At 47.8% G+C, this 25,835-nt stretch overlaps 5 protein-coding genes and 1 long non-coding RNA gene across 13 annotated transcripts; 3 read left to right on the top strand and 3 right to left on the bottom strand.

Annotated features, from left to right (window-relative positions):
* Positions 1 to 439: 439 nt before the first annotated feature.
* Positions 440 to 20,341, top strand: LOC135364122 (uncharacterized). Of its 8 annotated transcripts, XR_010410732.1 has the most exons (6): positions 1,587 to 2,289; positions 3,463 to 3,615; positions 12,542 to 12,654; positions 17,103 to 17,544; positions 18,851 to 18,895; positions 20,213 to 20,341. It is a non-coding gene; the product is annotated as an uncharacterized LOC135364122 (long non-coding RNA). The 8 variants fall into 8 exon arrangements; XR_010410728.1 differs by having other exon boundaries at positions 17,103 to 18,895; XR_010410733.1 differs by lacking the exon at positions 20,213 to 20,341 and adding an exon at positions 4,201 to 4,361 and having other exon boundaries at positions 17,103 to 19,965.
* Positions 652 to 1,268, top strand: LOC123842549 (histone H3). Its single transcript, XM_045871836.3, has one exon. The coding sequence runs from the start codon at positions 667 to 669 to the stop codon at positions 1,213 to 1,215; it is 549 nt and encodes a 182-aa protein (XP_045727792.2). The 5' UTR covers positions 652 to 666; the 3' UTR covers positions 1,216 to 1,268.
* Positions 14,415 to 15,426, bottom strand: LOC123858250 (large ribosomal subunit protein uL11m-like). Its single transcript, XM_045895351.3, has one exon. It carries the CDS (start codon positions 15,271 to 15,273, stop codon positions 14,698 to 14,700), a length of 576 nt encoding a protein of 191 aa, XP_045751307.1. The 5' UTR covers positions 15,274 to 15,426; the 3' UTR covers positions 14,415 to 14,697.
* A 1,403-nt stretch (positions 20,342 to 21,744) lies between the features above and the next one.
* On the bottom strand, positions 21,745 to 24,048 carry LOC123842837 (histone H2B type 2-E). The gene has a single exon (XM_045872029.2). It carries the CDS (start codon positions 23,997 to 23,999, stop codon positions 23,619 to 23,621), a length of 381 nt encoding a protein of 126 aa, XP_045727985.2. The 5' UTR covers positions 24,000 to 24,048; the 3' UTR covers positions 21,745 to 23,618.
* Positions 24,049 to 24,325: 277 nt separating this feature from the next.
* On the top strand, positions 24,326 to 24,715 carry LOC123842876 (histone H2A type 2-C). Its single transcript, XM_045872054.2, has one exon. It carries the CDS (start codon positions 24,326 to 24,328, stop codon positions 24,713 to 24,715), a length of 390 nt encoding a protein of 129 aa, XP_045728010.2.
* Positions 24,716 to 24,872: 157 nt separating this feature from the next.
* LOC123842878 (histone H2A type 2-B) lies at positions 24,873 to 25,280 on the bottom strand. Its single transcript, XM_045872055.2, has one exon. It carries the CDS (start codon positions 25,263 to 25,265, stop codon positions 24,873 to 24,875), a length of 393 nt encoding a protein of 130 aa, XP_045728011.2. The 5' UTR covers positions 25,266 to 25,280.
* Between the last annotated feature and the right edge of the window lie 555 nt (positions 25,281 to 25,835).

Below are 25,835 nucleotides of genomic sequence, written 5' to 3' on the forward strand. Positions count from 1 at the left end.
CCTGTTAGGCGGTCCCCGACTCCTGTCTCAGGAGTGGGTGCCGGTGCCGAGTGCGCAGCTCGCCGCGTTCCCGAGGCCTTTGCCCGGCACACACGTGCGCCCCCGGTCGGCAGGGGCGGACCTGGTCCTTGGCTTAACTGAGTCGGCGGTCTTAGTCCAGTAAAAGTGAGGGACGGCCCTCGCAGCGGCGGTACAGGTTTCTGGAGGCGGGATCTTGCGCTCGAGAGGCGGTGGGCGGTGGGCGGTGGGCGGTGGGCGGTGGGCGGTGGGCGGTGGGCGAGACAACTTTCCAATCTGAAAACCACCGGCAGGCGGGAAAAAAGATCCGTCAGACGAACGAGGGGGCTCCTCAAAGGTCACAAGGCGTTTTGGGGGACGGGGAGCAAACGCAAGTTTGAGGTTGAACTGGGGAGACGGCGTGGCGTGGGGGGGGAGGAAGGGGGCGCGGAGCGGTGTTCTACGGGGGCGAAGGGCCGAGGAGGAACAACATTCTGACACGGTTATGAACGCAAGTGGGCCTCCCCCGCCGGCCGAAGAGAAAGGAAAAACAAGGTAGGGAAGACTGTTGGCAAACTGGAAAGCGGCCTGAGCGAGGCGGGTGGGCGGGGGTGGGGAGGATTCTGCCCAAGCCAATGGGTGGCGGCAGGGCGGGTGACGTCATAGCCAATGGACAGCCAGCGCGGGACTTTCAATTATTGTCCCGCCCAATCGGAAAAAGACGGTGCCTATAAAGACTGGTGCGGCGGGCGGCGGCCGCGTTACTCTCGCTGCCGCTGCGCTGGTGAGCTGGTGTCTTGGTTCGCTATGGCTCGCACGAAGCAGACCGCCCGCAAGTCGACCGGTGGCAAGGCCCCGCGCAAGCAGCTGGCCACCAAGGCGGCCCGCAAGAGCGCGCCGGCCACGGGCGGCGTGAAGAAGCCGCACCGCTACCGGCCGGGCACCGTGGCCCTGCGCGAGATCCGGCGCTACCAGAAGTCCACCGAGCTGCTGATCCGCAAGCTGCCGTTCCAGCGGCTGGTGCGCGAGATCGCGCAGGACTTCAAGACCGACCTGCGCTTCCAGAGCTCGGCCGTGATGGCGCTGCAGGAGGCGAGCGAGGCCTACCTGGTGGGGCTGTTCGAGGACACGAACCTGTGCGCCATCCACGCCAAGCGCGTCACCATCATGCCCAAGGACATCCAGCTGGCCCGCCGCATCCGCGGGGAGCGGGCTTAAAGTGCGCGCCCGGCTCGAGCTTCCATCCTATCCATCCAAAGGCTCTTTTCAGAGCCACCCACGACAGCACTCGGAAGAAGCTGTGCCACTTAGTCGTCCGCTCCTTCCCGGCGGACGCTCCTCTATCGCGGGAGGGTGGGACGTTCGGGCGGGGTCAAGCCGGGCGCCCCCACAGGCAGCGTAAAGACCACGCGCCGGGTGGAGGATACCCTGTTCGCTGGCTTCCTACTCCGGGGCGGCCGGGACCCCCAGTTGTGCTCCTGGGAGACGGCGGTGCCCGCTCGCTTTACTCTTCGGGCCCTTCGGAGGGGGGGGGGGCCGCGGGGGGCGTCTTTACGCGCTCTACTGCGACCGGGGGTTGTAATCTGTAAGAAGGGGAGGGGCTTTCGGGCTCGAGAGGGGGCCGAGTCGGCGAGGAGTCCCTGGGGGACGCTCGGGACTCGCCGTCCAGGGCAGGCCCGGGCGGCCTGTTTAGGCCACGGGAAGCGGCGCGGCCATCGCCGCGCGCGGGCGGCCTCCACGCCCCCGCCGGAAGTGGCCCCGAGAGGCGCGGCGCTCCGGCTGCGGAGGGAAACCGCCACCTTCGTATCGCCCGGCCTCTGCCGGCTCAAGTTCGGCATTCCCGAGCTTTGCCTGCGGGTTGGGTGTCAGTAATGGCCCGGCTTCTCGGGTCCGCGGGATTTATTTAGCGTGTGCCACTCAACCCCTTACTCCACCCAGTGTGTCAAGAGTCCCTCGTGCGCCTGAGCGACTTTGCCAGAGGTCTTAAGTCCTTGACATTCTCATTGTCCCCAATCTTGCCCCTCCCCCCTTTTCAATGCCAATGAACCTTAAGGCAGGGAGTATGGGCGGCTCCAGGCAGGAATGGACCAGAGGACAAAGAGGGTCGGGCTTCTGTAGCCCGGCCCTCAGTTCTGACAGTCGTGTGGGTTTTGTCAGAGCTGCCGCAGCGGGAAGGTTCAAAGGCCGCTTTAACCGAGGCCACTCCGCGGTACCGTTACCTGCTCAGTCCGCAGCAGGAGACTCCTGTTCGTCCGGGAGGAAAACCCCAGATGGAGAGACCGCTTGGTGCAGGTAATAGAGAAGTTACCCAGCGCAGGGCGCTCGTAGTTCAAGCTCTTGGGCGGCTGGAACCAATGGAAGGCACAGCATGCCCTGCTGTCCTTCCTTGGTTACATTCGTCCGCCCCAGAATCTGTGAGGGCAGAGACTTGACTTTATTTCAGAGGGGCGATTCATACACCAGACGAAAGTGGAAGTCTTAAGGCCTCTTGGTGTCTTAGAAATGAGTCGGTTTAACTAGAAGAGTGGGACAGGACCTTGGAAAGCCGGCCCTGCACAAGACTCACCAGCAAGTGCGTGGGTGACACCTCTTCTTATCTTTGAACACCACTTGTTTGTACCTGGAAGAGGCCAGAGTTTGTGTTTTTGTTCACAGGTGAAACCATTATAGAGGTTGGTGAAAATGCACTGAGGGGAATAGAAACTGAGGCAGAAATACTTTTGAAAACTTTTTGCCCTTTGTAAGGAGTTTTGGGGAGGGGGAAGGGGAGAGAGCAGTGTGGACTGTAGCTGTTCCTGAGGGAGGGGGTCCCCAGTTTTCAACCCCAGACTCAGAGATTTTCAGAGTAGGCCCTTTTATGAACTGTGTCCCCCACCCCCTCCCCCAAATTCCTGTGTTGAAGCTCTAACTCCTAGTACCTCAGAATGTGACTGTATTTAAAGGCCATATAGGGCTTTTAAAGAGGCATTTAAGTTAAAATGTCATTAGGGTGGCACCTGGGTGGCTCAGTCATTAAGCGTCTGCCTTTGGCTCAGGTCATGATCCCAGGGTTCTGGGATCGGGCCCTGCATCGGGCTCCCTGCTGTGCGGGAAGCCTGCTTCTCCCTCTCCCACTCCCCCTGCTTGTGCTCTCTCTCTCTCTCGCTGTGTGTCTCTCTGTCAAATAAAACCTTTAGATAGATAGATAGATAGATAGATAGATAGATAGATAGATAGAGAAAATGTCATTAGGATGTGCCCTAATCCAATATGAGCAGTGTCTTCTTTATAAGAAGAGGAGATCAGAGGGCACCTGGGTGTCTCAGGCGTCAGACTCTTGGCTTTGACTCAGGTCATGATCTCAGGGTTGTGAGGCAGCTCTGCGCTCAGCGGGGAGTGTGCTTGAGTTTCTCTTCCTCTCCCTCTGCCCCTCCCCTGCTCTTGCAAGCACAAGCTCTCTCTAAAATAAATAAATAAATCTTTAAGAAAACAACAAATAAGGGATCAGGATACAGCCAACACAGAGGGACAACCATAAGAGGACACAGTGAAAAGGCAGCCATCTGCAAGCTGAAGAGAGGCCTCAGAAGAAACCAAACCTGATGACAAAGAGATCTTGGACTTCCGGCCACTAGAACTGTGAGTAAATAAGTTTCTGTTGTTTAAGCCACCCAGTCTGTGGTATTTTGTTAAGGCAGACCTAGGAGATCAATACAGGCTCCGAGGTCCCTGCCCAGGGCTTCATTCCCTGCTCAGACCAACAGTACATGGTGGGATCCTCTGTGACTTAGTTAGAAGCTGAAGCAGCAGTGACTTAGAGCTGTGCAGGAATGACACCTTTGCACACAGCATCTCATCCATTGAGATTTGTTTTCAAAGGTGCAGCCTGAGGAAGAGTTACTTCCAGAGTAATTCCTTCTCAGAGGAAGAGTTACTTCCAGAGTGTCCGAGCCATTAGTGGCTGAGCTGATGCCTGAGCGTGCGGATTTCCATGTCGGGGCCCTTCCTTCCCAGGATCATATGCCTTGAACTGATACCAAATCAGATTCAAAAGGAAGATACCAACAACCTAAAATACCAAAGATATCCCAGACCTGCCCATGGCCCTGAGATTGGAGGACAGCCTATGTGTCTGCCATGGCCTAGCTTAGTGGGACTGGCTAGGATCTGCCTTCACCTCTTTCCTCACATTTCTACCCACTTCTCTTCCTCCCACCACAACAGTGGAGTGCTCACTCACCAAACTCAAAGATTGCAGGGTGTGGAAGGAAAACAGTGAATGAAAGCAGAAGAGGAAGAGCACTGGGGAATTGGGGCCTGGTTCCTCACTGGTATTGGACAGTGGAGGCCCTCCCTGGTTGGTCTTAACTGGTTTCCTGTCAAAGGTGAGACACAACTGGCAGGTCTGGGTCTTGACAAAGGAAGGGTTCTCTCCTCAGCCTGACTGAGCCCCCTGCCCTCACAGAGGGCCAGCAAACCATAAGCAGGGCAAACAGATGTATGCAAACTCACTTTCTGAGGAAGTGGGGCCTATTAACTCAATCATTCTCATGCAGCAGAGGGTCAGGTCTTGGCAGGACATTGCTGCCTTACCTTAGCAGCCATCTTGTAGATTTGCCCCACAGGGTTAGGGCAACAAAATCTGATTCTCACTGTCAGCATGTTTGGGGAGGACTACAAGGAATTGTCCGGTGCCTTCAGGGGCTTCCCAAACTACCACAGGCATTTTAGTGACAACTTTGACACCTGTTTAGTAGTAGGACAGAGTTGACATTCCTGCCACTCTTCTGTGAAATCCGAACTTCTTAGGAAACTAAGACAAGTCTTGGTCGGTTTGAGAAACTAGGGTGAGGTAGTACCAAAATTTTTTTATGTCAGTCAGGATCAAAATCTGTTTTAGGTATGTAAGTAATTTCCCGCTTTCAAAGGAGTCATAAAGAAAAGAGAGGCAAAAAGCAATTCATGTTCTCTTCAAAAGTCTCATCGTAAAATTTGAAGGAAAAGAAACAAACAAAAGCCTCATCATGTCCAACCTGGTTCCTGGAAAAGTCTGCCATGGAACTGGTATTGGGTTTGTTTTTGTTTTTAAATTTGATTTATTTATTTTAGAGAGAAAGAGCGAGAGAGCGGGTGTGTGCTCACGTGGGACAGAGAGGCAGAGGGAGAAACTCCCAGACTCCTTGCTGAGCACAGAGCCCAACACAGGGCTCAGTCTCATGACCCTGAGATCATGACCTGAGCCAAAACCAAGAGTCCGATGCTTAACCAACTGCATCACGCAGGTGCCCCAGGCCTGGTATTATTAGTTGGACTTTGGGTCCTTTAATCAGAGCTAGTGGTGGCCTCGGCTATGGCAGTGACTAGGAGAAGACAGAGATGATTTGATGGATTGGAGGGAATTGTAGAAGGATAAATTTGGTAAGATTTGGTGAGGTAGGCATTTGGAGAATGAGAGAGGAAGGAGCTTCTCCTTGACCTGAGGAACTGGGAGATGATGGAAAAATTCACTAAGGTGAAGAATCCAGGGAGGACAAACTGCTTTTGGAACCAAGAAGACATTGATGTTGAGGATCCCATTAACCATCTAGAGGGACACATTCACCGGGACTTAAGAATATTAATCTATTCAGTGAAGGGGCTCAGCTGGAGATACTCTGGGGGAAGCCCTTAGCAGAAGGATAAGGGAATAAGGACTGACAGAAGGCGGGGAATTTGATGAGATCTAGCCGGGGTCCCGGAGAAGAGAAGAGGACTGAGGCAGCCGGAGCAGGGATGGGGCTAGGAGAGGAAGGGAATGCCAAGAGGCAAGGATAGCTGGAGCCCGACGGGACCACCAGGACAGCATTTGCCCAAGGGGGCAAACATGGTAGCAGCAGGGCCATATTATGCATGCCATTCAGAAATGATGACAACCACTTGTGTTCGTCAAGTTCAGTCACTGTCGACTAAGCGTTTTACTTCATCTCTCTTTTAATCACCATGACCACCTTGCAAGGCAGATAGGTGTTTTATCATCATTTTACAGACTAGAAAGCCTAAAGTGTTTTGCCTAAGCTCCCCCAGCTAGTGAGTGCCACAGCCAGGGGTTCCGGCCTAGGTGCTGGGACTCCAAAGTTCACATTCTGAAGTCGAAAACACCAAGTGAAGAGCATATACTGGAAGCTGAGAGGGGAGGCAACAGGAAGTTCATGATGTACAGGATTGAGGGCCTCGCTGCTTCAGCGGACTCATTTCTACCTGCTTACCCACCTGGCTCCACCACTATCAAGAGGGGAAAAATTTCCACCCTGTGCCAGAGTTGAGCTTTACACTCTTTCCATCTCCTCCACCCTATTATCCTCCACATGAAATGCATGCCCGTGTGTCGTGATCAGTACGAAGAAGCAGAGGCTGCATGCAAGGCCACAGACTTGAGTCTGAGTCCTGGCTCTGCCTCTTACTACCTATGACACTTGCAAGATGCGTAATCTCACCAGGCCTCAGTTCCTCGTCTGTAAAATGGGGATACCGGCACCTGCCTGGTGGTGGTATCTGGAGACATTTAAGGAAACAATACCCATAAAGTGACCAGCTCAAGTCTGATCCAAAATAAACAATAGAAAAAAACTTAATACGATTATTAGCTATTCAGAAAAGTCAAAACAAAATTATAAAGGTAAATACCCTTATAGTTCCTAAATTGCAAACCTTCCCTGGCTTTTCATTAGATGTTCATCAGCCATTCCCCTATCTGCGCTGGTTTGTTCTCACCCGACCCAATGTCTACAATTTGCAATTCCTCCCATGACTTGGCATAACCCTTTCTTCTGTCCAGATATGTTCCCCTCCTTTGTGGACCTACTGTTTAGTCTGTACTATTCAGCCCTGTGAAGCTTTCCTCATGTGCCCCCCCGCCCACAACCCCTGCTCCTCCTTCTCAGACCAACTGTACTTTCCCCAGGTCCTAGCAAGCATATACTCTCTTCTGGTTTTAACAGTTCCTCCAGGATTAATTTCTCCTCCCAGTTCCCCCATCAGACTCTGAGTTCTCTCAGGACAGGCGTTTTTGTCCTATTCATCCCTGTAAGTCCGCATCCTGAATGCCTCAATGGTCAGGAAATGCCTGATGAGGGACCTAAAGACCTTAGCCTCTGAATCCTTACTCAAAAGGACGTAGCACTCAGTATCTACGCCCTCCCCCCTACCTCTCAGGGAACTCTCAGGAATTTGCAGGTCAGAAGTAGGTCTAGCCTGCACCCTGGAAGGAACTTCCTGCAGGTTGGTCCCAGAAGAGGGTAGAAGGTAGCTGCCCTGGGCTATAACCCTTGTCCACAAATGGCTAGAGGCCATTAGCCAGGTTCTGGTGACCAATCACCTCAATGGGATCAGGGCTTCAAGGGAGATGCTTTAGGGAAGGGTACACATTTGTGGGTAGACTGAATAGTCTCCCACCAAGATGTCCACATCCTGACCCCTGCAACCTGAGAATCTATGACCTTAACTGGCAAAAGGGACTTCGCAGGTGTGACTAAATTCAGGACCTAGAGGCGGGGAGACTATCCTGGGTTACCTAGGTGGGCCCTAAATATCATCATAACAGACCTTATTAGAAAGAGGCAAGAGGCCTCATGGGGAGAAGACAATGTAATGACAGAAGCAGAGATTGGATGCTGAGGCCAGGAGCCAAGAAATGCCTCTAGAAGCTAGAAGAGACAGGAGCGGATCCTCCCTCTGGAGCCTCCAGAAGGAATCAGTCCTGACACTGAATGTAGCCCCTTAAGATTCATTTTGGGCTCCTGACCTCGAGAACTGTAAGAGAATAAATTTGTGTTTTGTTTTTTTTCTTTTTTTTAATATTTTATTTATTTGTTTGACACAGAGAGACAAAGCGAGAGAGAGAACACAAGCAGGGGGAGTGGGAGAGGGAGAAGCAGGCTTCCCGCTGAGCAAGAAGCCTGATGCGGGGCTCGATCCCAGGACCCTGAGATCACGACCCGAGCCGAAGGCAGACGCTTAACGACTGAGCCACCCAGGTGCCCCTAAATTTGTGTTGTTTTAAGCCTCTAAATTTGGGGTAATTTGTAAAGCAGGATTAGGAAATACACCATCCTTTCATTCATGAGAGACCCCAAGTTCTTCTAATTTGGTGGGGAGGGAGAGGAAAGTGTGATGAGGAGCTGAGTAGGAAGTGTACTTGGAGGAAAGGGGAGTGGAGGGAAGGAAGATGGCCGAGGGGAAAAAGGGATCGGGAATGGGAGAGGTGTTCCACAGTGAGCAGACTGGGTCACCCCATGGGTCTCCCCAGCCTCCTCAGAGCTCCCCAGAGCATCTCCATCTTCACAAGTGGCGCTGAGCACCCCTAGACGGGGGTTGAGCTCCCTCAGCCCTGGACCTCTGTGGGGCTACTTGAGGCCACGGCAGGGCAGGGAGAGCCCCGACCGGCCTCACTGTGGGCTGGCAGCAGCGGCAGACTCTTCCTGCTCTGGGAACAGCTCACACCCAAACTGCTGCTAGGACCCTGTGTTAGTGCCCGAGGGCTGCCATAACAGTTTAGCACAAACTTGGTAGCTGAAAACAACCGAAATTTATTCTCTCACAGTTCTGGAGACTAGTCTGAAATCAAAGTATCAGCAGGGCCATGCTTTCTCCAAAGCTTCTCGGGGAGAATACTTCCTTGCCTTTTTCAGCTTCTAGTGGCTCCTGGCTTTCCTTGGCTTCCAGCAGCAAAACTCCAATCTCTGCCTGTGTGTTCACATGGCCTTCTTCCCCATGTCTCTGTGTCCAACTTTCCCGCTCCTTTCTCTTGTCCCACCCTAAATCCAGCAGGATTTCATCTGAAGATCCTTAATTACATCTGCAAAGACCCTATTTCTAAATAAGGTCATATTCTGAGCTTCCAGGTAGACATGACTTTTGCAGATGCTGAGCTTGGAGCCTCTTAGGAGGCCCTTCTGGAAGCAGGCCCAGACTTCCCATGATTTTCCGTCTCCAGGTACCCCTGCACTCTCCATCTCCAAAAGGCCCTTCTGTCCATCAGTTATACCTGAGTATAAACCAAGAGGAACAGATTGCATTTTTACTACTTGTGTCCGAACAGTGTGGGGGTCAGAAGGGACTCTGTGTCTCCACTTAGGGAACTCCAGGCTTCAGAGCAGTACACAGACAGTCCTGTGGCCCTTGGCTAGATACCTGCTGTAACCAGGAGAAGGCCTGAACTGTCTGGGCAACGAGGCAACTATTCCCCAGATTCACTTGTCTGGGAAAAACTGGAAGAGAAAAAGACATGGAGCTAGAATAAGGGCTCAGTGTTGCAGTTTGAATATCTGTAAAATACTGACAGCAAATGTATATGCCTCATAGGATTACCATAGGGATAAAATGAGATAAATACAGTCCATGCAAAGTACTTAGGGCAGAATCTCAACATGGCAATACATTAATAATTATTAGTCATTTCGTTATGATAAACACAAATGATACAAGTCCTAGATCTTTACCTTGGGAAACTCACAATCATGATGTAGAAAGACTAACACACAGGAAACAATTAGTACATTATATAATCTCTAGATGAGTAGCAGTTAGAGATTCTTCTATATTGTGACCCAGAAAATAAGTATATTTGGGTTCCTGGGTGTTTCATGAATTACAAAAGCCTTTCCCTTATGTCCTCTCATTTGATTCCACAAGAACCCTGGGAAGGAAGTAGGGCTTTTCACTCCTGTTTTACACATAGGGGAAATTTCTGGTGAAGATGAGACCCCTGGGGATATGGATCATCCAGCTAAAAAGTGACCAGGATGGAATTTGAGCCTAGGTTTTATGTTTTACTTTTCTTTTGTATTAGGTTCACGATTTCAGGGGAAAGTGATACACACATAGATACAAATAATATCAATATTTGTACTGTAGGGGAGAGAAAATAATTTTCCCTCTACCCTTCTGCATTCTTAGCTGAGACTCCCATAATAAAAGACAGATTAACAAGAGAAAATCAAACAGAAGTTTATTAACATGCATACCTCATGGATACATGGGAGATGCCCAGGAAAAAAATAAGTAATTCCCCAAGGTGGCTTGGAATTCAGACTTAAATACCATCTTAATAGTGAAAGGGGAGGGGGCCTGGAGGCCTCTTAGTGGAGAGTAAATGCCTTTTAGGAAAGATGAACAGGCCCTTAGAAGAATACATGGGAGGTATGATAGTTTCTGACAAAGTCTGTCTGGCTGTGGGGTCCACTTCTCCTGTGGTAAGGGGCAATCTTCCCTGCTTGATGAAATTCCCAGGGAAGAGATTTATGACAACTGAGTTCTTTTTGGAGGGTCTGCCTTTAGGCAAGTGGGGGGTGGGGGGTGGTCAGAGAAAGTCTGTTCTTTCTGTTTTTCAAGTGCCTACAGCTCAAAATAGTCAATATGCCAAAGTAGCATATATTGGGGGAATATGTTCTGTGACCCTTCAGTACAGTAGAACAAACCTCTCTTGACCTCAACCCACAGTAAGAAATACATTTTCCATTGCCTTCTAGTCACATTCACATAAGAATATAAATTGCAACTAGTTTCACAAAATGATACTATTTGTGATATACTCCATTTTATGCTTCTTAAAAAAGGGAAAAGTAAAAAGGCGATCTCTATCAAGTAAATCGACTTCATAACCCACTAAAGGGTTACAACTTATAGTTAGGAAAACACTGGTTAGAGGAAACTACAAAGAATAAAGTAAAAATCATCTTACTTACTTTTAAAGTCTTAATATTTCTCCGAACATGCCCCCTGAATCTCTCTGTGCTTGCACATAACCTATGCCTGTCTTTGTAGGAAGGTGATACCCACCTCAGTAGCTAGGGTGGAAGGCCTACTATGGTAGAAGACAAAGGGAAAGGTAGGTTGAGCTCTGTGGGAGTTGAGAGGGAAAGGGTCATTCCAGCTGAGCAAATAAGGGTGGTGATAGTTTGAGCTGGGTTCTAAAGAATATTTAGGATTTGAAACATGTTTAGATTGGGGGCGAGGGGAAGGCGGTGTAATCCAGGCAGAAGAGACAGTCAAAAAAAGATGGAAGAGCTATTGTGGGGGCCACGTGTAGCTTGGGCAAAGGGCAGTGATGAGAAGGGAGCTGTCAGGGGCACCTGGCTGGCTCAGTCAGTGGAGCATGCGACAAGATCTTTATTTTTTAAGATTTAGTTATTTATTAGAGAGAGAGAGACAGAGAGAGAAAGCAGGGGGAGGAACAGAGGGAGAGACGGAATCCTGAAGCCGACTCCGCTCTGAGCGCAGAGCCCCACACGGGGCTCCATCCCAGAACCCTGAGATCATGACCTGAGCCGAAATCAAGATGGCTGCCTAACTGACTGAACCACCCAGGCACCCCTGAGCATGTGACTCTTGATTTCAGGGTTGTGAGTTTGAGCCCCATGTTGGATGTAGAAATTAATTTAAAAAAAAAAATCTTGGAAAAAGAAAAGGTGAGCTTTTGGTACCAAGGACTCAATGCCAAAATAGGAAGGGGCTAGGTTTTATTCTATGAACGATGTTGGAACAAAGGATATGAATAGGCAATATACAGGGGAACAAACACAAAAGCTATCAAACTCATGTAAAGACGCTTGAACTCATTAACAATCAAAGAAACAAAAATGAAAACAATGAGATATCACTTAACACCAGAGAGAGTGGAAAACCTCAGAAAGTTGGATGACCCAAGAGTTGGCCTGGAAGTGGGCTCAGAGGAGTGCTGATGCAACGGTGTTGGAAGTCTGGAACAACTATTATGGAGGGCAGCCTGGTACTCTTCAATTAAGAATAAACAGATCCGGAGCGCCCGGGTGGCTCAGTCAGTTAGGTGTCCGACTCTTGATTTGGGGTCAGGTCATGATCTCAAGGTGGTGAGACTGAGCCTGCAATGGGCTCCGTGCTCAGTGGGGAGTCTGCTTGGGATTCTCTCCCTCTCCCTCTGTCCTTCCCCCTCTCACTCGCTCACCTTCTCTCTCTAAAATAAATAAAGTCTTAAAAAAAAAAGAAAAGAATAAACAGATCCTAATAACCAGAGTTGTGTTCCTGGATTTTTTTCCAAAAGATATATAGGTCCATAAGAGAAATGTACAGCGATGCTCCTTGCAGCATTTTTTGTGATGGGGAAATGGAGCAAACCTGGGTGTTTGTTACTGAGAGTGAGGAGATAAAGTGTGATGTTGGCTCTTTGTGAAGTTTAAATGCAGCAGTTCAGTCAACACATTGAATGTTCACATCACAACACCGATGGCAGAACGCGGGTTGAGCTTTGTGGGAGTTGAGCAGGAAAGGCCAATTTTTAAAATAAGGTTCGAGAAGGGGGAAGTAAACAAAGAATATGATATAAAACAGGATCCCACTTATGTACATTCTCAGAAAGTAGAAATTAACTAGAACCGAGAAAATAAAAACATGTTCGGGAATTCGTCAGGCTGGGAGAACAGAGATAGAGCTAGCCAAAGAGTTAGCAGAAAACATCTCTCCCAGCACATGCTGCAGCTATGGAGTCACGAACCCTTCTTTGAGTGACCACTGCTTCTCTTATTCACTGAGAAACCTATTCTAAAAATCACAGACAACCAGAACCTTCGCTGTTTGAAAGCACATCAGCAAGAATGAAATATCCCCCTCCTGCCAAGAGGACCCAATCACTTTGACACTGAGAATCAGCCTTGATCTTCAACCCAGGTACAAAACTACAATAAGAGGTTTCTAAACACAACATTCCACCTTTATCTTAACTTTGTGGTTTCCAAGGAAACAGAATCCTAGACGCACTTCAAAGCCTAATTCTGATGTCCATCCTTTCACACAGCCCTGCTTTGCTTTAAGCCCAACAAAACTCTACACTCCAGGCTTCCCCACAACCTACATTAACTCTATTTTTTCCTTTGTTTGGTAAGACACATCACAGTTTCTTTGGTATGCATTCTCCCTCTTTCAAAACTAGTTTTCAATTTCAAAATAAACCTGGTTTGTTAGACTAAGTGGTGGTTGTGGCTTGATTAAGAGAGGATTTTTTTTTCTTAGAGTTGCTATACTTTATTTCAGCATTCCTACATTTTTGGTTATTTCTAATATTGTTAGAAACATTAGTGCTATAAGTGCTGCATCAATATCTTGCTTCTTTGACATTAGTAGTACAGATAATGTCTGAAAGGAGAGTCTGGCTTTTAATCCTGGCTTAGCCACTTCCCAACCATATGACTGAACCATGTTACTTAACCTCTCTGTGATTCCATCTCCACATCTGTACAATGGAAATAATGATGTTTAGGAGGATAAACTGAGTTAATCCATGTAAAGTGTTTAAAACATCGTCTGGCACCAAGGAAGAATACATAAGCAATCGAAAAATATATATGCATTCTAGTTTACCTTGGCATCTATTTTTTTTTAAAGATTTTATTTATTTGACAGAGAGAGACACAGCAAGAGAGGGAACACAAGTAGGGGGAGTGGGAGAGGGAGAAGCAGGCTTCCCGCCGAGCAGGGAGCCCGATGCGGGGCTCGATCCCAGACCCTGGGATCATGACCTGAGCCGAAGGCAGACGCTTAACGACTGAGCCACCCAGGCGCCCCAAACCTTGGCATCTATTTAGTTAGTAGTAAAGCATGTTCTGCAGCTTTTTAGTTTTTGTTTTGAAATAATGATAATAGAATAATAGAATAGATATAGAATAATATATCTATAGGATAATAATAGAATAAGGAAGTTGCCAAAATAGTACAAAGAGTACTCTTCACTCAGCTTCTCCCAATGGTGACAAGTTATATATCTGTAATACAATATCAAAACCAGGAAATTGACATTGGTACATTATTAACTAATATACAGGCCTTAATTACTGCTCCCAAGTTTTTAAACCTGCATTCATGTGCGTGTGTGCATGTAATTCTATGCAACTTTAGTCCATGTATAAACTTGCGTAACCACCACCACAGTCGAGATGCAGATCTGTTCAGTCATCTCAAAAGAACTTCCCAGTGTCTTCCCAACCCCCTCCCATCTTGCCATATAAATGAAATATATAGTGTGCAAGGATAATTATTTTTTAATACCTAGAAAGCAATACACTTTTTGCAAGAACACAGAGAAGGAAAATTAGAATGACTGTCTGCAAGGGAGTAAAGAATGAACATACAAAGGAATAATAAATAAATGGGGGCAATGGTTCTACTAAATGTATACAGCAAATATAGTAATAGATCCTCAGATTATGTGTGATTTGTAAATTTTAGAAAAATATGAGTAAAATTTAGGAGCATCAATTTATCCTGCATGTCTTAGTCAGAATAAAGATAAGAAGGTCAGAATCACCTTCCCCAAATATTGCTCTTGACTTGCCCAGTAACCCACCAACTGTCCAGGACCAGCTCTTCATACTCTCTTCTAATTTCACACCCGTCCGTGACTGAGTCCTCCTTGAAGAGCCTGACTGGCTCTCCTGGTCTGACTGAGGACCAAATCTCTCACCGACACCTCATCAGTGAGGTTGACTAGTCAGGAAAATCACTTCAGAGCATAACTCTTTTTTGTGGGGGGGAGTGTGACAAAAGGTTGTTTATTTAAGCTTGATCTCTTGAGACTGTCATACATGTAAAAATATATAATTTAAAGTCAGGGAAATAATAATCAGCTTGGTGTTGCCTCCCTTCTGCCCCTTTGGTACAGCTTTTCCAACTGGCCTCCATTCCAGATTCAAAATCCTGGAGTGTGGGGGACAGGGGTCACTTCTTGGCAGCTTCTGCCTGCACTACCAAATCTGCCTCTTTCTGGGCAGCCAGGAATGCGGCTCGCTCCTTCTGGAAAGCTGCCAGCTCTTCTGAACTGAGGTCCTTCACCACACGAATGTCCAGGGAACAGGCAGAGCCAATGACGGAGCGAACCACAAAGGACAGGGGCGCATCCTGCAGGGCGAAGGCCTCATCCTGGGCTTTAACTCGGGCGATCTCATACACATGCTTCAAGGTCACCAGGCCTGCCACTTCCTTCCCTGTCTGCCGGGCCCCCTTCTCAATCCCAGCAGCTGCTTTCAGGAAGTAGGAAACAGTGGGTTGTCCAATTTTGATTTCAAATGTCCTGTCAGGCTTCACAGAAATCTTGGTGGGCAAAGGAATGCCTTCTTTGATGTCCTTTGTCTTCTCGTTGAACTCCCTGCAGAACTGGTTGATGGAAACACCTCTCTGACCCAGGATGGGACTAGTGGGGGCCTGGATGGCCTGGCCTGCCCACATGATGGTCCGGATTATGCCGCCAGCCTCAGGCTTCCTGAGGGCCCAAGTGGCCCGATTCAGCTTCGACATGACGCAGGGTTCCTGGCCTTAGTTCACCTCAAGGCGACAGACAGCAAGAGCGACCCAGAGCATAACTCTTTTAAAGTTGATGTTCACAATTTTTTTAAAGACATATTGCTTTCTTTTTTTTTAAGATTTTATTTATTTATTCGACAGAGAGAGCACGTATGCATAAGCAGGGGGATGGGCAGAAGGAGAGAGAGAAGCAGACTCCCCGCTGAGCAGGGAGCCCGATGTGGGGCTCAACCCCAGGACTCCAGGATCATGACCTGAGCCAAAGGCAGACGCTTAACCAACTGAGCCACCCAGGCACCCCACTGTTCACCATTTTTTAAATGATTGTATTTTTCATAAGATTGGGACTGCGGAGTCCCATTCCCTGCACCAGAGGTCCACACATAAACCCCAGGGGTGTCTGGGGTCCGTTGCTGCTGTCTAGATTGAGTTCTGGTTATCTTGTTGAAGATTTTTTAAACTGTTTTTCAGAATTAACTAAAATGAACTGAGGGTCTTCTAGGTGCCAAGCAGTAGGATAGGTATTTGAGGGACGCCTGGGTGGCTCAGTCAGTTAAGCGTCTGTCTTCGACTCAGGTCATGATCCCAGAGTCCTGGGACCGAGTCCCACATCGAATCCCACATCGGGCTCCTTGCTCAGCGGGGAGTCTGCTTCTCCCTCTGCCTGCCCCTCCCCCTGCTTATGCTCTCTCACACACAAATAAACAAATAAATAAAATCTTTTTTTAAAAAAAGGATAGGTATTTGAAACATATTATTTTCACCAAAAATATTCTCACAGCACTGGGGCTCTTTTTTTTTCTTTAAGGCCAATAACTCCACTGCCCAAATAACCTCTGCTAACAATGATTGCAAGCATACATTGATCAAAAATTCAAATGATATTGAAAGACATAAAGAAAAAGTAAGGGGGCACCTGGGTGGCTCAGTTGGTTAAGCGACTGCCTTCAGCTCAGGTCATGATCCTGGAGTCCCTGGATCGAGTCCCGCATCGAGTCCCGCATGGGGCTCCCTGCTCAGCGGGGAGTCTGCTTCTCCCTCTGACCCTCCCCCCTCTCATGCTCTCTCTCTCTCAAATAAATAAATAAAATCTTAAAAAAAAAAAAAAAAGTAAAAGTAAAAGCCTCCTTCTGGCCTAACCAAACTCTTCTCCTTATCGGTAGCCACTCTTATTAGTTTTATTATGTGAAATTCCAGAAAATGTTTCCTTCACGTACGCATGCATACACACCAATACACATGCACCCTTTTTATTTACATCAAAAAGGGACCCTCCCGGGCACCTGGGTGGCTCAGATGGTTAAGCGTCTGCCTTCGGCTCAGGTCATGATCCCAGGGTCCTGGGATCGAGTCCCACATCGGGCTCCCGGCTCAGCGGGGAGCCTGCTTCTCCCTCTGACCCTCTCCCCTCTCATGCTGTTTCTCTCTCGCTCACTCTCTAAAAAATAAATAAAATCTTTAAAAAAAAAAAAAGGGACCCTCCCTATCACTTTCTTCTCACCTGCTAAGATATTTAAGTAGTTTCTAAGTGTTTAATATTAAAAATAATACTGCTTTCTCTTTATTGAATCATTCTAGCTAATAAATTAAAGAGTGTTAGAATATCATTTTGCAGCTCCTAATGAATTACAGGATCTAAGCATTAAGCATCAACAGATGTTATCACAGAAAGGGAAGCAGTCAGACACTGTGTCTCCTGATAGAAAGAAAAAATAAATAAATAAATAAATAGCACCACTTATGTAGCAGTCTTGCCAGGGAGTGAAAAAGTGAACCTAAATCTAATCAAGCTTCTGTTCCCTTTACTCCATCTATTTCTACAGGAAATGTAGAGGGACAGGCAATCGTGATAAACTACACCACAGGGAAGCCGTCAGCAAAATCCCAATTGGAAAACTCCACAGGAAAAACAACCCAGTCTCTTCAACAAAGAAGCTACAAGAAAAAAAGAGATGAATGGCAAACATATTAGAGTTGAAAGACATGTCAACCAACCATTATGTATAGAACTTATTTGGATTCAGATTAGAACAAAGCATTTTTTAAACCTGTGACATGTAGGTTAATTTTAACACCAACTAGATATTTGATGAATTAAGGAAATATTGTTAATTATTTTCGATGTGACTTGCTATTGTGGTCCTTATCTTTTAGAGATACATAAAGCAATATTTGTGGATGAAATACTATGGTATCTGGGATCTGCTTCAAAATGATACAGGATGGACAGTCTTAAGTTTGATAACTGATGAAGTTGGATAACAGGTACCTTGCCTCTGTGTATATGTTTTCTCAATTATCAAGAATTAAAAATACAGGCATGCCTGGGTGGCTCAGTCTGTTGAGCATCTCAGTGTATAAGACTACCCCATTTCCCTAGCCCTAACCAGCACTGGGCATTAGCAAACCTTTACATTTGACCAATTATGAATCTCACAGTCCCCTCGGAATCTCATGGTCCCCACGGAGCACCGTGGTGGCTGGTTATCAACCTGGAAGGCCTGATGCAGCCATTTCAATGTTCAGGGAAGCCCTGTTGCAGTGATCGGATGCTCATTTGAGGATCAAGGTGCCATCAGCCCCAAAAGGTGCTTGAATGGACCTAGACCCTGTGGCCTCTGAGACTGACTTTTCTGTTTTCAATGATGCCATTCGGCTCCTTTCTGTCTCCATAGTCACATTAGCCTAGGAGCTGATAGGGTTCTCTAAAGTCTGTTTCCATTGGTCTGGTCTAATCTGGCAAGGTCTGGCTCTGCCTGCCAGTGTCACCTCATGTTACTGCACTTTCCTCCTTGCCCTCTAAACACCACCCAGACTAGACTTCTTGCAGGTCCTTCTACCTCTCTGGGCCTGCTGTCTTTTGCTTTCCTCCAGGCCTTTGCCTGTTCCACCCCCTGCCTGGACCACTCTCCCTTCCCATCCACCTCAGGTCTCATCCTAACGTCCCTTCCTCCCAGAGGCCTTCCTCACCCACACCAATGTCAAGTTAGGCCTCCCTCCATTGCACTCTCTGTGTCGGCACTTAGCCCATCTTAACACTTGTCACACTTTATTATGGTCACTGCTTTAGTATCTGACTTCCCTCCTAGCTACTAAAAGTCCAGGAAGTCAGAAGCCACTCTGTTCTGTTGAACCTTGTATCTTCACTGCCCAGCAGATTGCCTGATATCTAACAGATACTCAAATTATTGAATGAAAAAATGAAGTAATGGTATCTTAGGGGTCAGAGAAGAGGAATGGTCCTAGAGAGCCTTTCTTATAGAACTTAATAATATCAAATAGATACTTAAAACATTTATAAAAGTAGTAGATACAGATTTTCCATCACCCATGTGAATGATTAAACCTAGTCTCCCCAGGCTCAGGGATAGTCTCCCAGTTAAGGATCACTTAACTGAGACCTAAACAGAACTGGCCCTCACGCTTACTCTCTGTGCCAGAATTTCTGATTAGCCATATTGTGAGCTATGTTAGCAGGGCTCCCCCAGACCACACTGTGGAGCCAAATATGGTATGAATATTGCTGATTAAGTTTTACATTTTTTGTATTATTTTTTTTTTTCTTTTGAAGGCCAAACTGAGGCAGTGAGGCAGACCCCTGGAGGTTTATGAGCAGGTGGGTGATGAGGTCAGATCTGTGCTTGGAAGGTCACCCTAGCAGAAGAACATGGAAGGGATTCGAGAGGTGTGAGCCTAGGAGAGGGGAGGTGTAACCCTAACACTTTCTCCCACTTGAATAGAATAGGTATCTGTGTATAGGTCTCATGTCCCATCTGAGTTCCTTCCCACCTGAGGGCAAAAAGTTTATCATGTTCATCTGTGGAACTATCACGACACAAAATCAGAAATTAATTAAATTAAATTAAATTAATTAAATTAAAAAGTGGAAGGACTGGAAACAACTATCCATCAACAAGTGAATGGGGGGCACCAGGGTGGCTCAGTCAGTTAAGCGGCTGCCTTCAGCTCAGGTCCTGACACCAGGGTCCTGGGATCGAGTCCCGCATCGGGCTCCCTGCTCAGCGGAGAGCCTGCTTCTCCCTCTGCCCCTTTCCCTGCTCATGCTCTCCCTCTGTGTCTCTGAAATAAATAAATACTCTTTTTTAAAAAAAAGGGATTTGAGTGAAAGAAGCCAAACACAAACAATACACTGTACGACTTCATTTACATAAAACTTTAGAAAATGCAAACTATCTCTAATGTCATAAAGCAAACCAGCAGTTGCCTGAGGGCAGGGATGGGGGCAAAGGAGGACATTGGTGAAGGGGGCAGAAAGAAGAATTATGAAGTGGCACTAGGAAACTCTGGGGTAGGTTGATGGATATGTTCATTATTTTGAGTATAGTGATGTTTTCATTGATATATATGTATGTCAAAACTTAGCAAATTATACTTTAAACGTGCAGTTTATTGTATGCCAGTTATAACACAATAAAGCTGTTTTTAAAAAAAGTACGGGTGGATATGGTAGAGAAATGAAGGCAGAAGTGTCATTTGAGCTATAAGATATGGCTTTGGCTTGAAAGAAACTGGGTGGCTCAGTTGGTTAAGCGACTGCCTTCAGCTCAGATCATGATCCTGGAGCCCCGTATCGAGCTCCGCATCGGGCTCCCTGCTCGGCAGGGAGTCTGCTTCTCCCTCTGACCCTCCCCCCCCCATGCTCTCTCTCTCTCAAATAAATAAATAATCTTAAAAAAAAAAGAAAGAAAGAAAGAAAGAAAGCTCTGGCCAAGCCAGAAGGAAGTGGCAGTCCCAGTCCAGACCCGAGCAGATGGGCTTAGTGGGAGGTGAGCAGACCCTTTTGCGTAGAGCAGAAAACCCACCTAACCCTATAACCCCATAAGGGAGCAGTAGGAAATAGACCTATAGAAGGAGGGAGAGGCAGATGTTGGAGAGCTTTGAATATCAAGCTTGTTTTTGTTGTTTTTTTTAGGGGCCGGTGGAGAGGGGCAGAGGGAAAGGGAGACAGACAGAGAATCTTAAGCAGGCTCTGCGCTGGGCGACCTGGGCTCGATCTCACAAACCCTGACATCATGACCTGAGCAGAAATCAAGAGTCAGACGCTTAACCGATGGAGCCACCCAGGTGCCCCTGAATATCAAGCTTTTTAAAAGTGTACATTGGATTGCAGTTCCATCACTTACTTCCTCAATGATCCTGGACAAGTTAACTTCTCTAAGACTGTTTCCTCCATCTATAAAATAAGGATCATAGTATCGGAACCTACTTCCACGGGGGCTGTGAAGAAGAGATGAGGCAATGCAGGTAAAACACTCAGCAGAGGGCCCTGTAAACAGTTAAGTGCTCACTAAGTAGAAGCAATTATTATTATAACAATTACTGTTATTAACCCCAACATAAGCAAATGTATACAGACGTTTGAGCAGGAGGAAGTGATCAAAGAAGTTCTTTAGGAGGATTAAATTCACCATCACTAATTAGCTCCCCTCCAGAGTTAAAATTCCAAATTCATCTTTTCCCCCTTCCCCACTCTATAACTTCCTTCCTAGTAAACACCGTGCCCAGACAGAGCCTGAAACCAGTAACCAAGACTCTCTCATATTAGTGAAGGGATTCCCAACTGGTAAGCAAGTTGAGGTATGGCCTCTGGGTTGGAGAACCAGAACCCCCCCAATCCCATCCCCAAGGATTTCAGCCACCACCATCGTCACCACCACAGATTTATATACAGGATTCACCCTAAAGAGAATAAAGCAGGTGATATTCCTTTTAATTTTAATTTTAAAGCCTAGACAGTTTCCCCCCAAACTCCAAGGAGGGGTCCAGATTTTCAGAGATTGACCCTGATCTAAGAGTTTATTCTCTGGAGTCTCTGAGAAGAAGCCTCTCTGTGCCTCAGTTTCCTCATCTATAAAATGGGAGATAATAATGGTGACTATTTCATGAGGTTCTTGTGAGGATTAAATGAGTCAATATGTGTAAAGGGCCTAGACCATTGTCTGGTCCATACTAAGTCTATAGGTGTTAAACTTTTTTAAGGACTTCATTTCTTCTATCTTGTTGATAATGCTTCTTATTTATGGTCATGTCTTTTTAAGTGACTAGGCATTAACAGTGTCCCCATAACAAGCTACCTCAGCCCCAGTGCACCTCTTGGGTAGAAGTAAGTTTGGCCAATGGCTTATAAATATTCATTCTCCAAATCAGAGGCAACCAGCTTTTCCACAGACCCAGCAGTGGTTTTATCTAACTTCATTTTTTTTTTAAGATTTTATTTATTTATTTGAGAGAGAGAGAATGAGAGACAGAGAGCATGAGAGGGAGGAGGGTCAGCGGGAGAAGCAAACTCCCTGCCGAGCAGGGAGCCCGATGCGGGACTCGATTCCGGGACTCCAGGATCATGACCTGAGCCGAAGGCAGTCGCTTAACCAACTGAGCCACCAGGGGCCCTCTAACTTCATTTAATGAGAAAATATATGGCAGATAAAAAGAATCCAGCCAAGCTTTTAAATTAACAGGTAATTTTATTAATAACAATAGCATCTACACACATTTGAAAACACACATGTAGGAAACATAAGATTAATTCAGTTTATAATAATGTCTGGAGTCCATTTGGATTCATGAAACCCTTAGGATCAACTCCAGGACCCCTTAGCCAAAAGCAGAATTGAACAACTGATCAAACCCATCAGTGTCTTCATCAGCAAAATCAAGGCTTAGACAGAAAGAGTGAACATTTTGTAATTACATAAAATAAAACTAAAATGCAATTGTCTGCGCATTTGAGGATACAAAGGTGGACAATGTTAGCTGCATGACCAGTGAACCAATCCCTTTGCTTTTCTCAACCTCTGGGTTGTAAAGGGGATTATTTAACCTTGCCTGTCTTACAGGGTCTATCTTTTCAAGGCCTCCTGATAAGCAAGAAGGTGAGTGTAAATTAAAAGCTCATCTCCATGGGGAACAGAGGATCAGGATGGAGATGGTGGGTGTCAGAAAAGGAGATGGGAAGAGGATCTTTCCAGTGACCAATGCTCTGAATTTAAAGAAAATCCAAAAGAGGTTACACTACAAGAAGCATAAAGGGAAAACCAACCACCACCACCACCTCCTTTTTGGTGCACAAAAAGAATCTTAACCCGGGCCTCCTCAGAGCTATTGCCCTGAAGTGACCCCAGACTGACTTGGCCAAAGAGCTCCAAAAACATTTCCGTTTTCATGTCTTCACGTGTATCTAATGGAAATGAACGGCACGCATCCATCCAGGAAGCGATTAAGAAAGGGATAGCGTGGGAAAATTACTTCGACCAATTTTAATTCAGTTAAGTATTGAAGTGTCCACTATGTGCCAGGCAGACTGGCGCTGACTATATTTAGCAGAAAATCAGACCAGCAAAGTCTGTTAAGGGCTTGAGGAGACAGACCATAAATACGAAAATAAACGAACCAACTTCTGACAGCTGCTGGGAGGAAGAGAAAACAATGAGACCAGGTGATAGGCAGGAACGAGAGACGCAAATTCCTGAGTGGGACTTGGGAAGGTCTCGGAGAGGTGACTTTTGAGCCCAGCCCTAAATGACCAGCGCCTTGCAGTGACCCAAGGCCGGGGCGTTCCAAGAAGAGAGAATTAAATGCAAAAACGATCCACAAACCGAGAAATAATAGGGATTTGAAAGCCCCAAAGGGAGCGGCGGAAACCAGAACCTACGAATTCCGGAGCGGGCGCGTGATTTTGAATATTCATGTCGTCCAATCAGGGAAAGGCTAGGACCCGGCAGCGCAGGCCCCGCCCTCAGTGCCCAGACCGCTGGTATCCACAGGAGGCCACACCGCAGGGCAGAAGTGGTGACTGGGCACCCCGGCAGCTGCCAAACGCTCGCCAAACGCTCGGGAGAATTCTTCAGGGCTCTGACGCAATGTTCCCGGGACCCGGGTTTAGTTGTCCTGGGGTCCTTTCTTAAGTGAGGATGACCGAAATCACTCATTTCGTTTTAGAACACCGATGAAACATACACCCAACAACGTCACCAGGACACAATAGTCTGGGGACGGAAGGGGAGAAGCGGATTTTCAATAACCTAATTCGGAAAGGTCTTGTAGGAAAACTAAGCAGCACAGTTAAGGAGTCAAGACGCGCCCTAGATTAAAAAGCAGAGCCAGTCACGCGCCAGAAATCTCAAGTACGAAAGGCTTAAAAAGCTACGTGTGCCATCTTCCATGATCTTTCACAAGTAGAGTAACTTACTTTGTGAGATCAAGTGAGGGGGAAATAAGTGAACAAAGCTCTTTTCTGGTGACTAGGTGGGTGGCTCTGAAAAGAGCCTTTGGAGTCAAGCGGCCGGCGACTCATGCGAGCGCCGTGTCCCGGCAGGGACTCACTTGGAGCTGGTGTACTTGGTGACCGCCTTGGTGCCCTCGGACACGGCGTGCTTGGCCAGCTCGCCGGGCAGCAGCAGGCGCACGGCCGTCTGGATCTCCCGGGACGTGATGGTCGAGCGCTTGTTGTAATGCGCCAGGCGGGAGGCCTCGCCGGCGATGCGCTCGAAGATGTCGTTGACGAAGGAGTTCATGATGCCCATGGCCTTGGACGAGATGCCGGTGTCGGGGTGCACCTGCTTGAGCACCTTGTACACGTAGATGGAGTAGCTCTCCTTGCGGCTGCGCTTGCGCTTCTTGCCGTCCTTCTTCTGGGCTTTGGTGACAGCCTTTTTCGAGCCCTTCTTGGGCGCGGGAGCTGACTTTGCCGGTTCAGGCATTGTAGAACACCTCACTCGTTAGCAAAGAAAAGAAGTGCGAGAATGGGCGGGCCTGATCCTTTTATAACCACCGTATGCAAATTAGGGCTCCAAAAGCCCTTCGTTCCCATTGGGCCTTGTAGGGACCTTGCGTTATCAGTAATCACTACGTAACAACACCTACTCTTGGCCTCATTGGCCAGTTCTGGAGCCAATTCAGGACCAATGAAAAACTCGTTCCTGACCCCACCCCTAGCAAAGCTTATAAAAGCTTTTCAATCGCTGGTCTTTCAATCCTGTTTTGTTGTGAGGTTTTGAGCTTAGGTGTTTTAGCCTCACCTTCAATTATGTCTGGTCGCGGGAAGCAGGGAGGCAAGGCCCGCGCCAAGGCCAAGTCGCGCTCGTCCCGCGCCGGCCTGCAGTTCCCGGTGGGCCGAGTGCACCGCCTGCTGCGCAAGGGCAACTACGCCGAGCGGGTGGGGGCCGGCGCGCCGGTGTACATGGCCGCGGTGCTGGAGTACCTGACGGCGGAAATCCTGGAGCTGGCGGGGAACGCGGCCCGAGACAACAAGAAGACGCGCATCATCCCCCGCCACCTCCAGCTGGCCATCCGCAACGACGAGGAGCTGAACAAGCTGTTGGGCAAAGTCACCATCGCCCAGGGCGGCGTTCTGCCCAACATCCAGGCCGTTCTCTTACCAAAGAAAACTGAAAGCCACAAAGCCAAAAGTAAATAAAACACTGATAAGCCAAAGACCAAAGGCTCTTTTTAGAGCCACCCAAGTTTTCAAAAAAAGAGCTAATGCGCTATTTCGTTATCAGCCCCTCTATTGACATTTTGGTGGCTCTTAAAAGAGCCTTTGGGGTTAGTGGGGATGGTCTCGACCTTCCTAATTACTTGTTTTTGCCAGGCTTGTGACTCTCCGTTTTCTTGGGCAACAAGACCGCCTGGATATTGGGCAAAACACCGCCCTGGGCAATGGTGACCCCCCCAAGTAACTTGTTGAGCTCTTCGTCGTTTCTCACGGCTAGCTGCAAATGGCGGGGGATGATGCGCGTCTTCTTGTTGTCTCGGGCCGCGTTCCCCGCCAGCTCCAGGATTTCCGCCGTCAGGTACTCCAGCACCGCGGCCATGTACACCGGCGCGCCGGCCCCCACCCGCTCGGCGTAGTTGCCCTTGCGCAGCAGGCGGTGCACTCGGCCCACCGGGAACTGCAGGCCGGCGCGGGACGAGCGCGACTTGGCCTTGGCGCGGGCCTTGCCTCCCTGCTTCCCGCGTCCTGACATTACGGCCAAAAACGCAGTTACAGCTTCTTATTCAAGGAGAAGGAAGTGGGAAGGAGAACCTATTTGGTGTAATTTATAAGAGCTACCGGGAGGGGTGAAGGGAAGTAGCCCAACCAGACAGCCAATAGGAAAGCAGAAAGCAGCTTCTTCGTTTGCATCCTGCACTACGAGGAAATGACGGATTTCTAAGTACCTACCAATCGCTGGGAGCCACACTAAAGCCCCTTATTTGCATGCCAGGATTTTTAAAGAAAGAAGGCTTTCGGACCAAACGCTGTTTTGTTTCGCCTTTTACTGAATGGCATATTTTGTTTCCAGCTTAGAGAAGGGCGGGGGGGGGGGGGGTCTTTTTTTTTCCAGTTCAGAGCTAGAAGGGAAATCCTAAGAAGGACCCAAAAGGCCTGCAGAGGGCCTCCAGCAGAAGCAGAGTTGCTCCCGCTCAAGGGTACGGATTCTGAAGCCGATTATCCCCTTGAGCCTTAAGTTACCCTCCAAGTCCCGCCTTTTCGGTCTCTTCACAGCCAGACTTCCAAAAGAATGTTACTAAGGCCGCCCTCTTTCTCTGCAATT

This window comes from Mirounga angustirostris, unplaced genomic scaffold (assembly GCF_029215605.1).
Source record: "Mirounga angustirostris isolate CCGP_5_RB_7025 unplaced genomic scaffold, mMirAng1.0.hap1 SCAF_4, whole genome shotgun sequence".
In the NCBI taxonomy this organism is placed as follows: Eukaryota; Metazoa; Chordata; class Mammalia; order Carnivora; family Phocidae; genus Mirounga; species Mirounga angustirostris.

Bases quoted from the DNA above. Each gene is read 5' to 3' on its own strand.
- LOC123842549 (XM_045871836.3), top strand. From the start codon at position 667: ATGGACAGCCAGCGCGGGACTTTCAATTATTGTCCCGCCCAATCGGAA.
- LOC123858250 (XM_045895351.3), bottom strand. From the start codon at position 15,273: ATGTCGAAGCTGAATCGGGCCACTTGGGCCCTCAGGAAGCCTGAGGCT.
- LOC123842837 (XM_045872029.2), bottom strand. From the start codon at position 23,999: ATGCCTGAACCGGCAAAGTCAGCTCCCGCGCCCAAGAAGGGCTCGAAA.
- LOC123842876 (XM_045872054.2), top strand. From the start codon at position 24,326: ATGTCTGGTCGCGGGAAGCAGGGAGGCAAGGCCCGCGCCAAGGCCAAG.
- LOC123842878 (XM_045872055.2), bottom strand. From the start codon at position 25,265: ATGTCAGGACGCGGGAAGCAGGGAGGCAAGGCCCGCGCCAAGGCCAAG.